The sequence below is a fragment of the Hyperoodon ampullatus genome (genome assembly GCF_949752795.1).
Source record: "Hyperoodon ampullatus genome assembly, chromosome: 6".
Lineage (NCBI taxonomy): Eukaryota > Metazoa > Chordata > Mammalia > Artiodactyla > Ziphiidae > Hyperoodon > Hyperoodon ampullatus.
In genome coordinates, this window is record NC_136919.1 from 464,888 (window position 1) to 477,176 (window position 12,289).

General features: G+C 59.9%; 1 protein-coding gene across 4 annotated transcripts in view; it reads right to left on the reverse strand.

Annotated features, from left to right (window-relative positions):
* CACNA1B (calcium voltage-gated channel subunit alpha1 B) overlaps window positions 1-7,935 on the reverse strand; it is a gene marked incomplete at both ends in the record, with an annotated part of 195,796 nt that extends 187,861 nt beyond the window's left edge. For all 4 annotated transcript variants that reach the window (XM_079706058.1, XM_079706056.1, XM_079706057.1 and 1 more), the window contains 3 exons: window positions 2,974-3,113; window positions 6,592-6,713; window positions 7,650-7,935. In XM_079706058.1, coding sequence (XP_079562184.1) covers window positions 2,974-3,113; window positions 6,592-6,713; window positions 7,650-7,935 — 548 coding nt within the window. The remainder of the gene's footprint in view (window positions 1-2,973; window positions 3,114-6,591; window positions 6,714-7,649) is intronic.
* Between the last annotated feature and the right edge of the window lie 4,354 nt (window positions 7,936-12,289).

Sequence of the window (12,289 nt, forward strand, 5' to 3'; positions counted from 1 at the left end):
GAAGATCCCACATGCCGCGGGGCAACTAAGCCCGTGCGCCACAACTACTGAAGCCCTCGTGCCTAGAGCCCGTGCTCCGCAACAAGAGAAGCCACTGCAATGAGAAGCCCGCGCACTGCAAAGAAGAGTAGCCCCCGCTCGCCGCAACTAGAGAAAGCCCGTGTGCAGCAACGAAGACCCAACGCAGCCAAAAATAAACTAATTAATTAATTAATTTTTTAAAAAGGGACCGAGAAATAACGTCCCGCCCCTGCCATGGCTACCCACAGGGACCTCAGCTCAGGAGGGCTTAGAGTTAGGCGTTCTTCCCCAGGTTCCCTGGGGCAAGCACTCACCCCAAAATGGACCAGGGCCTCCCTCCATCACACACCACACACACATACACATGCACATACATACAGGTGCACACACATACAGGTGCACACACATGCACAGACGCACATGCGCACGCATACATGAGTACACACACAGGTCACGAGTCCCTGGGTGCTGCAAGCAGGAGCAACAGAGCAGCTCCCGCACGTGACCCTGGGACATAGATCACCCCCGCCATCTGGGGGCTCCCCTCCCAACCCAGCGCCACCCCTGGGGACAAGGTGCAGAGGGAGGGAGCCTGGAAACCACTGGTGCCAACTCCCAGCGAGAGGAGAGACTCCAGGACCTGGATGAGAGACACAGAACAGGCAGAAAGAGACAGAGACAGAGGAAGAATGAGAGAGAAAAAGCAAAAAGACACGGAGATACAGAGACGTCGAGAGGCAAAGAAATACCGAGAAGGCAAAGAAGAGATAAAGGGTCAGTGAGGCAGAGAAGGTTAGAAACGGGGAGACAAAGACCAAGAGAGTAAGACAAGGAGACAGGGAGGGAGGGAAAGGAGACAGAAACAAGGCTGGCGGGCTAGGAGAGAGGCCCACGGGAAGGAAAGACAGAGGCGAGGAGAGGTAGGAAAGACGAGGTGGAGAAACAGACGGACTGAGGTCAGGATCTCCAAGTCTGGGCTGGGGGCAGAGTTAAGGTCTCGGGACCCTTGGGATCCCCCTGCTGGGGCTCCCAGGAAAGTGAGCCCATCCTATTCTCTCTTGTGCCCCAGACAGTGTGGTCAATGGCAAGAGAGCACAGCCACCTTGGAGGTCCCTCCTGGCCCTCACAGGGGGACGCGGCTCCCTGGACCTGGTACCAGGACATGCTTGTTGGAAGACCCAGGGGTCCTGCCCAGGCCTCGGTGCAGGCTCCTGCCTCCCCGCCCTGCTCCCAGCAGTCCAAACCCTCAGCTCCGTGGACAGCATCCCCAGAGGCAGGGTCCCACCACCCCGCCCAGCTCCCCGCTGGCCCAAGCACAGAGCACCCCAGCTTCAATAGCCCATTAATTCAGCAGATGCTCCCTGACCCTCCTGGGGGCCCTACCAGAGCTAGGCTCTGGGGACACCCTGAAAAATAAGATGCCATTCTTATCCTCAGGGACTCACATCTAGAGGGAAAGAGAGATGTGAACAGCCAGCAACTCTCCTCGACAGCCCGCGCGGTGCCCACTGGACTGTGGGAGCACCCTGCCCTCCGAGGGGCCATGTCCACCACCAGATCCCCACCAGCAACATCGGTGGGACCTCAGAGGGCTTTCTGTAAAAGCCCCCGCTGCCACCGCCACCGAGGGCAGCAGGCGGGTGTGGACGGCGCACACCATACCACAGAACCGCGTGGCTCCCAGTGGAAGGCTCCCCACTCCCTTCCCTTCTCGGTCATTAGGAAAAATGAAAGGAAAACAGCAAGTTGCCCAGAAAGCCTATTATATCCCATTTCAGTGGCACCCATCCCACCAGAGCCGGTGACAGGCTGGTGCCACAGGTGCAAAGACAGAAAGGGAAGCTGAGGCACAAGGCCCACCAGCCCCTCCGTCACCTCCAGGGAGAGACCCTCTGAAGGCGAGGCCACCTCGACTCTGGCCCATGCCGGGCATGCTGCAGGCACCTCTGGGGCCAAGCCACCAGCAGTTCGAGCAGACAGAGGGGCAGGCCCCCCAGGATGGGGAGGGGGAGGGGGGCCTCACGCGGGAGCCCAGAGGCCACGTAGCCAAGTCTGTTCGTCCGCACATGCAGCACAGGACAGAGACCTGGCCACAGCCTCCTGTCCCTTGGAAGGAGTGTTCTGGGCCACAGTGGGGCTCCGAGCCTCCCCGGGGCCACAAGGTCCCAGAAAGCGCGGCTGCAGTCCGCCGGGGCGGGGCCTCTGGGACCTGGGCTGTGCAAACAGGTCCTGTGGAGCGAACACCCAGGCGCTCAGCCCCAACCCCAGCCCAGAGCCAGAGCAACAGCAGCTCAGCCCCAGCCTCAGCCTACTGGCCAGAGGAGCAGGGCAGAGGCCCTGAATACCCATCAGGCAGATGGAAACACTATGGCCCTGAAGGCTGGGGCCTCCATGATGAAGAGCAGGGCATTCTACCCGCTCTCCAACGCAGCCCAGCCCAAGTCGACTTTCTGGATCTCCTGGGTTGTTCGGAAACCACAAGCTGGCAATTGTTAGGGTCCGTCTGAGAAGGAAACTGGGTGGCAGACACACTGATTAAGCGCCTTCCTGGAACCAGAAACTGTGACAACACACCGGCGCAGCCTCATCCAAGCACAGCTCCAGGAAGCAGTGTCCGAGAACGCTTCAGCAGGAGACTCAAACGCACAAACGTGCCCCCCAGATCACGGGGCGACAGAGGCAAGGTTGGAGCCCAGGATTTACAGAATAAGGCTCAGAGCCCTCCCCTGCCCTGGTAACCTGCCCACGGCACCAGCAGCTCTGTAAGCAAGCTTCACCCAAGGACAGAGCACCGTCGACGGCCCCTCAGCCAAGATCACAGCCCAGGCACCTCCTGGGGAGAAACAATGCCCGTCCCACCAGCACCCACCCCGTGAGGACCACCCCAAAGCCGGGGCCTCCAGCATGCCCGCCCCCGCCCCTCGCAGAGGGCACCCCGGGCCCAGCACCCACCCCGTGAGGACCACCACGAAGTCCATGACGTTCCAGCCATTCCGCAGGTAGGAGCCCTTGTGCAGGACGAAGCCCAGCGCAACGATCTTGATCCCGGCCTCGAAGCAGAAGATGCCAATGAAGTACGGCTCCGTGTCGTCCTGAGGAGAAGCGCAGAGCAAGGTCACCACCGCCTGGGGCGTGGCAGGCGAGGAAACACCCCACCACCCACAGACTCGGCTCTTGCACCACGGGCCTGTTTGACCTCTGCCGAGGTCCCCTAACAGGGCAGGTGGCCCTGTCCCCGCGGCCAGCGACACCCGATCACAATAGGAAGGGGGGGCTCCCACCCCGGAAGCCCTGCAGCAGGGGAAGCTATAACAACAATAACAAAACTGGGGGGTTTCCCACCATCACTGGGACAATCCTTGTTATAACACCCCACATTCATGAAGCACTATTATCATCCCCATCCTAGAGGAAACTGAGGCACAGAGAGGTCAGGAACTGGGCCGGAGACGCACAGCTTGCTAGAGGCAGAGACAAATCCTAACCCAGAGGTGACTTGGGTCTGATCCTGAGCTCGAACCCCTACGGGGACAACGGTCCAACTCCCTAGAGGACAGCCCAGGACCCACGCATTCCTTCAACACACACCTTCTGCATAATCAAAACATGCACATCTTGGTGGGAGCAAGCATGGCTGTGCCTCAGGGAGCCTCTGGAGGGCGAGGCATCCAGCTGGGCGAAAAGGAAAGGAATTCCAGGCGGAGGGAACAGTGTGAGCCAAAGGATGGGGACGGGACAGGGCAGGGCCGACACGGGCCGGGCCCCCTGGTGGCGAGCACGGTGGGGACGAGCTGCGTGGACTCAGGGAGAAGACACACACAGACGGTGTGGAGAGTGACCAGGGGCATCACGCACTTGGGAAGGGTGGCAGACAGAGCCTCTGTGCAGGTGACCCCGCAAGCTGGACCAAGGGGACACGGGGAGGGTCAGCATGGGAAACAGCCTGAGTGCAGACCACGGACACAGAAGTGGACAAAGGGGCAGCGGGAAGGTCCTGCCCTCAGGACTATGGGAGCCACAGGAGGACTTGTCCTCCGAAGGCTGCTCTGCCAGGAAGGGGTCGAGCCTCAGGGGCCAGGGACCAGCCTCCCGGGGCTGCAGGGGAGGGGAGGGCCAGACTGGTTCCCTGTGGGTGTTGCCAGTTCCCACTCAGGACCAGCGGCCTGAGCCCTCCTCCCCGGAGAAGCCTGGCCCTCCAGGGCTCTCCCTCTGACCTGGCGAACCCTCAGCCTGGCGTCCATGGTGGCCCAGTTCTCCTACTGCCCTGATGCTGACTCACGAAGGACCATTCCCCGGAGGCTTCTGGTCTGGTTTAGTCGGAGGGTCCCCTCTCCCCGAGAGAAGAGGCTGCTGACCACCTGCCCTGGGTTAACAGCTGGGCCCCAGCAAACAGATGTTCACAGAAGCCTCTGGATACACAGAAGGAGAGCAAGCCAGCGCCAGGAGATGGGGCAGGGCCCCTCCCCAGACCTTCCCTCACAGCTCTTCCCCCAGCCCCACCCTTGATCACACTTGGCTGAGGGCTGGCTCAGGGCAGGGGTGAGACTGCAAGCCCAGGGCTCCAGCTGAAGGCCACTCAGGAAGTTGATGGGTGTATGGGAAGCGGAGCCCCCAGAGACAGGGAGCTGTGGAGGCCCCACCCCAGGCCAGGCTGCCCCTGCGCCACACGGCCCCCTCCCAGCCTCTGGCAGCAGCACCAGCCTCCAGACCTGAGCCCTGGGGCCACAGGGTGCCTGCTCTCCAGGCCCGCCGTGTCCGGCCTCCCATCCATCTCAGGGGCCTCCAGGCCGCCAGGGGGGCACATTCTGCTTATTCTCCCAACAGCTCAGCCCCCAACTCCTTCAAGCGTACCCATCACCACAAAGCAAACCCTCCCTCACCTGTGAGGCAGGAGCTCAGACGTGGCTGGACACATGGCTGGCCTACTCAAGCCTGCTGCCGGAGCCTGGCTGCTTGCACACTGGCCTCCCTGCCCCCCGCACCCCTCCCCAGGGCCTGTTTCCCTCTGGCCCCACCCGTGCTGGACTTCCTTAGGGACGTGACCACGCCCTGTAGCCTGGCGTTCAAGGCTCCCTGCCGGAAACCCCAGTTCCCTCTCACTTTCACCCTCTTCTCCGGCCTCCAGAGTGGACGCCCACCACCAAGCATGTGGCAGGCAAGGGGCCCACAACACCAGCAGGAACCTGGGGCCCAAAGAAGGCGAGGGACCCTGTTGGGCTCCACACCTGGGCAAGAGTCGCGCAGAGGGACCCCAGCCCACTCTGCCCGGCTGTGCTGCGCTTCGCACTCCTCCTCCCGCGAGCCCCACGGCAGAAACCCCTCCTGGCCGTCCTTGCGCCTGGAGAAACGACTGCCCCGTGATCCCCCGTCTCCTGGCTGACCACCAGGCTGTCACTCCCCTGCCTTCTGGTGGTGCCCCCCAACTGAGAGCACCCCCAGGGCAGCCTTACTCTGTCTCCCCTTCCCCACCCCTTGCCTGGAGTCCAAGGCCTACGCAGAGCACTGAACAGGCCCTGTTTCATCAACGCTTTTCTCCACTGAAGTTAGGGAAGGAGCTTGGACAGAACCAGTCACTTGCGAGGGTGTGGAGGAGAGGGATCAGCCTCTGGCGGCCCGGTGCCCCCAGAAGTGTCTCCTCCTCGGGGACCTCAGGACCTCCAGCAGCTCTCCAACCAGGCCCCAGGCTCCCTCTCCAATCCCCGCGGCTGCTCTTCCTTCTCTCTGCTCTGAAGCTCAGTCTCTCAGGCCCCTGGGAGCCCACACCAAGCCCAGGCAAAGGGGCCAGGGCAGCAGGGGTGGCTGGGGCTAGGGGACATAACCTCACCCTTGAAATGGGGCTCACCTCCTCAAGCAGCACCCTTCCCCCCTGCCGCAGCACCTCCAGACACCCTGACCTGGCATCCTGGCTCCCGTGGGTTCTGTACTCCAACAGGGGAAACCACAGGGGTCTGGGGAGCTCCAGGCAAGAGTGGGTGGAAGCGATATTCGGGGCATTTGGGAAGAAAGGCTGGGAAGGAGTGCTTCCCACGGGAAGTGGCAGGCCACAGGGAAGGGATTCCAAGCAGAGCCAGGGGAGACAGCTCTGGAGGAGAGGCTGACGGTCCCGAGACCAAGGGCTGCACCCGGGGGCCGAAGACTATTACAGCCCTGCAGGGAAGGGTGGGCAGCTAGCCCCCCCGCACTCCCGGAGCCTGACCCTCCTCAACCTGGGCCATTATGAATGCCCTTCCCACACCCCAGCTTTAGCTCTTAGTTTCTTAGTCCGTGTGGACTGGACAGGTGTAGGGGTGGCGAGTGGCACACTGGGCAGAGCAGCTGCTGGCTAAAATGGCCCCTCTCGAGCCATCCTTCCCCAGCAGGGGCTGAGCTGGCTATCCCACTCTCCTGGCCCTTCAGGGAAGTGCCAGCTGCCCGGGTTCTATCCTTTTCCTCCACTGAAGGTGGGGGAACTGCCCAGACTACACTGCCCGAGGAAGCTGCGCCCAGTCACGGATCCTTAAAGGGTCGTGGAATCAGACAAGCTGCCGCCACCCCACGCCCCGCCCTCAGGCCGGCTGCCACCGCACTCACCAGCCGCTCAGACATGGGCGTCTTGTCTCCGTCGGGGAGGTGCTGCTCCAGTGCCAGCACGATACAGTTGGCGATGATGGTGGCCAGAATCATGTACTCAAACGGAGTGCGTGGGTTAAGGACTGGCCGGGAGGCGCCAAAGAGGAGAGGCGAGGAGGCCAAGGCCGACAGCGCGCAGTGCAGCAGCCGGGGCCAGGCCGCCTCCGGAAGGGCTGAGAATGACCGGGTCCGGAGTCCACCCCGCCCTTCCCGCCCTCATCCTCGGGGCCGCCGCGAGGGACGCCTCCGCAGTCGCGGCCACCAGCCCCTCAGCACGTCCCCGCGGCCGTCAGCACCGCGGACAGCGCCTCCGCCGCGGCTCCGCCCGGCTCCCGCGCCCCGAGGGAGGGGGCTGCGGGCCCCCAGCGCGCGGCTGGAGGAAGGACCCCGCGCAGGCGCACACTCCCCCCTAAAGACACACGCAGCCACATGTACCTACACAGGCACGTGAGCATACATGTACCGAGAGTCCCGAACGCACGCACGCGCAGCACCGGGTTCATGCTATGCCCGCACACACGCAGGCACCTGCAGCCAGGCGCGCACACGGGCTCGCGTCCCTCGGGTGCTCACACCTACACAGACACCGATTCGCCCTCGGGTGCCCTCCAGGCTGGCCGCGAGCTCTGCGCCCGGACCGTGGAAGCGAAGGGACGAGCCCAGGGGCAGGGGGCTCCGCCCAGCGTCCACCCCGCTCCCGCGGCCGCTGCCACCACGACCACACACACACACACACACACAAACACGCACGCACACGCTGCGCGCGGAGGGGGCCCGGAATCCGCCCCGCCCCCTCCTCGCCGAGCCGACCCGATGCACCTCTCCCCAGGGCGCACCCTCCTCCAGCCCCGGAAAAGATGGCCACTGGGCGCCGCACGCGACCGGCTCCCGCCCCGGCCCCCAGCCCAGGCCGCCCCTCCCAGACCCGGCGAGGCGCGGACGCCCGACGCCGCACCCGTGGCCGTCCCTGCGACCTCGGGCGGCCCCCGGTCCCCGCCCGGCCCGGCCCCCGGCAGGATATGGCCACTCGGTGATGCGCTTGGCGTATTTGCGGACGACGTTGTCCTCGCTGAAAACGAAGAGCGAGCGGTTGACGGTGAAGCAGTTCTGCTTGACCGGGATGGGGTTGTACAGCGCCATGGTCCGCGCGCGCTGGGCGATCGACTGCTTGTAGAGGACCCGCTGGCCCGGCTGCAGACCCCCAGGGCCCGGGCCGCCCACCCCGCCGGCCCCGCCGCCCCGGGTCCGCTCCCCGCCGCCGGCGCCCCCATAGCGGCCGCCCAGCTCGTCCCCGAAACGGACCATGGCTCCCAGGCGCTGCGCGCATCCCCCGGCCCGGCGGCCCCGCGGAGATGGGAGGGCGCGGGGCGCGCCTGGCGCTCGTAGTGGAGCAGCCGCGGAGCCGCCGGACCCACACGGGACCTCGCCCGGCCGACCACCGCCGCACCCGACACTGCCGCCCGCACCACGCCCTATAAGGGGCCGGTCACGTGGCAGTGCCCGACCAATCCGCGCCCGCCCCGCCCCCAGCTGGCCGCCCCCGCCCCGTCCCCCTGCCGGGTCCGGCCGCCAGCCCTGGGGGCTGCGCCTCGGCCCTCAGGTCCTCCTGGGCTGCGCCCGGGCTGGGCGGCAGCGGTGCGCGTGCGCCCTCCGCGCGTCCCGCCTCGCGCCCGGCCGGCCGCTGGCCAGATGCTGAACTGGGAGGCTCAGGCCAGGAGCTGGGCGGGGCTGGGAGTCCTCGACGGCTTGCTGAGCGGCACAAACGAACCCCTCCTTCCCCCAAGGAGGCATCACCAGCTGCGAGACGCTGTAGCCCAAAGGGGGGGAGGGTGAGGCCCCTAGTTCCCCACGTTCCTTTCCACACCTCACTCCTCCCAGCGGCCACATCGCCCACTCCCCTCCCCCTCGCTGCGGACACCGGCCTCTTCCAAGAAGATGTTGGCTCCTGGCCCTCTCCTGCCATCCTTTCGGGGTCTTCGACATCAGTATAGAGGGTGCTTTCAACTCCCTGGTCTTGGGTTTTCAGGACGCACAGCTCTGTCCTGGGGCCCCTCCGCCCTCCATCGTATCCTGGACTTGCCCATCACCACACACTGAATCAGCTCCAAAACCTCAATTCAGAGATTCCTGCGTTCCACCATTCCTTCAATAAAAATTTAAAGAGAGCCTGTTGTATGCTATTCATCCAGCCAGCCAACCAGCCTCTCCACTAAGCACCTATTAGATGCCAGGCGCTAGGCTCCCAGCTCTGCCTTCATGGAGCAGACATTCTCATACAAGGAATGGCAATGTTCACACTGGGCTTACTTTGTGCCAGGCACTGTTCTACTCGATTCACACATGATTTGCTCATCTGGTCCTCACAACGTTCAAATAAGAAGCCTTTCCGGAGTCAGTGGCAGAAGAGGTAAGCCGAGTGTCCCTTCCACCAGCACGCGGACAGCAAATCGATACTGCCGGCAGCACCAGATAGCAGCGCTGTGAAAACAGAACAAGGAGATAAGGATGCCGGGGCGGAGCGGCTTTTCTAGCACCCAGTCAGGGAAGACAACTTTCAGGAAATGATCCTTGAGTGGACCTGAATGTTGTACAGTGAGACAGGACACTGAGTGCAGAGACCCTGGGGTGGCCATGCAGGCCAAGATCTGGGCTCCAGCTTCTGTTTTCAGTGTGATGGGAAGTCAGAGCAGAGTTCTGAGCAGACAGGTGGTCATCTGACTCCTGTTCTAAAAGGATCCCTCTGGCTGCTGGGGAACAGACTGCAGGGGTACAGTGTGTGCATCACCTAGGATGTACTCAGAGGTAAGCAACCCAATTCCCAGGTGTCGGTGACTATACAAGTTTTAACCTCACTTACTAGGTCATAAAGTACGCCATTTCAGGAACACAGACTCTTCCTATCCCTCTTCCTCCCTATGGTCACCACCTGCACTTTTTGTCCTCAGGCTTGTCGCCTCATGGCCCAAGGTGGCTGCCATAGCATGAGACATCACGTCTTTACACCACCATCTCAGATAGGAAGGAACAGGCAGGTGTAAAAAGGACATCTATTTTTTAAATTTTATTTTATTGAAGTATAGTTGATTTACAATGTGGTACTAGTTTCTGCTATAGAGAAAAGTGGTTCATTTATACATATATATAATAGTTTGCATCTGCTAATCCCAAACTCCTAGTCCATCCCTCCCCCAACCCCTCCCCCTTGGCCACCACAAGTCTATTCTCTTTGTCTGTGAGTTTGTTTCTGTTTCATAGGTAAGTTCATCTGTGTCATATTTTAGATTCCACATATAAGTGATATTATATGATATCTTTCTCTGACTTACTTCACTTAGTATGATAATCTCTAGGTCCATCCATGTTGCTGCAAGCAGCACTATTTTATTCCTTTTTATGACAGAGTAGTATTCCATTGTATATATGTACCACATCTTCTCTATCCATTCATCTGTCGATGGACATCTAGGTTGTCTCCATGTGTTGGCTATTGTAAATAATGCTGCTATGAACATAGGGGTGCATGTCTCTTTTCTAATTATGGTTTTCTCTGGATATATGCCCAGGAGTGGGACTGCTGGCAGTCCCACTGCTGAATGGCAACTCTATTCTCAGTTTTTTGAGGAAGCTCCATACTGTTTTCCATAGTGGCTGCACCAATTTGCATTCCCACCAACAGTGTAGAGGGTTCCCTTTTCTCCACACCCTCTCCAGCATTTGTTATTTGCAGACTTTTTAATCATGGCCATTCTGACTGGTGTGAGGTGGTATCTCATTGTAGTTTTGATTTGTATTTCTCTAATAATTAGCAATGCTGAGCATCTCTTCATGTGCCTATTGGCCATCTGTAAGGACATCCATTAAAAAAAAAATAAACATACAACATCATTTTATAACAAAGGAAAGGTTTCTCAGAGGCTCCCCGGCAAATTTCTCTTTAAACTCCATTGGGCAGACCTGGGCCATGTACCACTCCTGGCTTCAAGAGGATGGGGAAGTGAATGTATGGAAAAGAGGACTAGGACTGCCATCATCCACGGAGGTGGGCAACAGTAGCTCCAAACAAAATCAGGGCTCACTTAGCTGGGAGTGGAAGGGAAGGCTGCAGGGGAGGCTGCCAATAGGCCTGTCACAGAGAGAAATGGGGAGGCCAGTTAGGAGATTTTAAGAGAAGCCCAAGAGAGAGGTGGTGTGGTTTGGACCAGGGGCATGATGCACAGTGGCCCTATTGCAGAGCTGACTGAAGTGCTGATGTGTCCGTTGTGAGATGTGAAAGAGAAAATGGAGGCTCTTAGTTTTTTACCTAAGCAACTGTGGACTGATGCTCTTTACTGAGACAGGAGACGAGGGAAGAGCTTGCTGGTCACAGGATTCTGCATTTAACATAGAAGTGGAGATGTTGAGTAGGCAGTTGGATATCACAAGGGAAGCTCAGAGGAGAGGTCACAGCTGAAGACGTGAATCTGGAAGCTGTGTGAATAATTCCTGTCTGACCCTCCCACCCTCTCCACCCTTCCCACTTTGTGCCGTGTGCTGACCTGTTACCGAACCAAACTTGGGTCTGCCTGGCTGCACGCAGTAAAGTCAATCTATTGACACTGGCTTGTGGTAAAGGAAAGTGCAGCATTTATTCCAAGGCATCCAACATGGGGCCAAGCAAGGAGAATGGGCAGCTTATGCTCAAAAGACCCAAACTCCCCAAAGGCTTTCCGGGAAGGGGTTTTAAAGGCAAGGCAAAGGGAGAAGGTGGCGGGTGCGTGACCAGCTTGTCCTTCTGATTGGTTGGTGGTGAGGTAACCAGATGGTATTTTGAGAATTAGCACAATAAACCTTCTGGTTCCAGCGGATCTGGGGTCTTTGTGCTGGTGGGCAGCATGCCTTTAACCTCTCCCACCTGGTGGGGGTTTTAGTAGCTGCAAAATAGCCCAAGGGTACAGCTCAGGATGTTATCTATAGCCCTTGAGGAGAAACTAAGGTCCTTGACTTTGTTCTATGATTGAACTATTATTGTCTGTTTTCCTTTGTTTCTGCATTTTCTCACTTCTCTGATTAAATCTGCTCTTTGGATATGGGAGAAGGCCTAGGAGGCTAAAGCTTTTCTACAAACAAGAGGCGGGGGACACAGGGTGGTCTGTCCCTGGGAAAGCCCGCAGGGTCCTGCCCAGTTACATGTAGACCACATAGCTCATTCCCTTGACCTCTGGCTCCCGCTTCTGCTGGGCCTACTGTGAGCACCTGGAGGGAGGAAAGACTGAAGTCAGGGTCTTTATATCCCAGCCCCTCCCACTGACCACCTGGGGTGGGCTGTAAGCCCTAAATGAAGGTCCCAGCTCCTGTCAGGCGCCCTCTCCATCCTCCTTTTTCTCCTTCCAGGCCCAGGGTTCTGTGCCCTCCCCTTGTTTCTGCAATGTCCTCTCCCTCGAGGTTTCACTGCACAATTCATGGTAGGTAGTCCCTTCAAACATGCCAGACCCCTGCCTGAATCAGCAGTCATCATCACTGAGGGAGTAAGTGTAGACAGAGAGAAGAGGCCCCTGGGGTGCTCGGCAAGACCGAGTAGATGACAGGGAGACAGAGGAGCGGCCTGAGCCCTCAGAGGGGAGGACAGCAGAGTCCAGTGTTCCAGGGCCACGGGAGGGGCGTGTGTCCAGAGAGAAGTCAG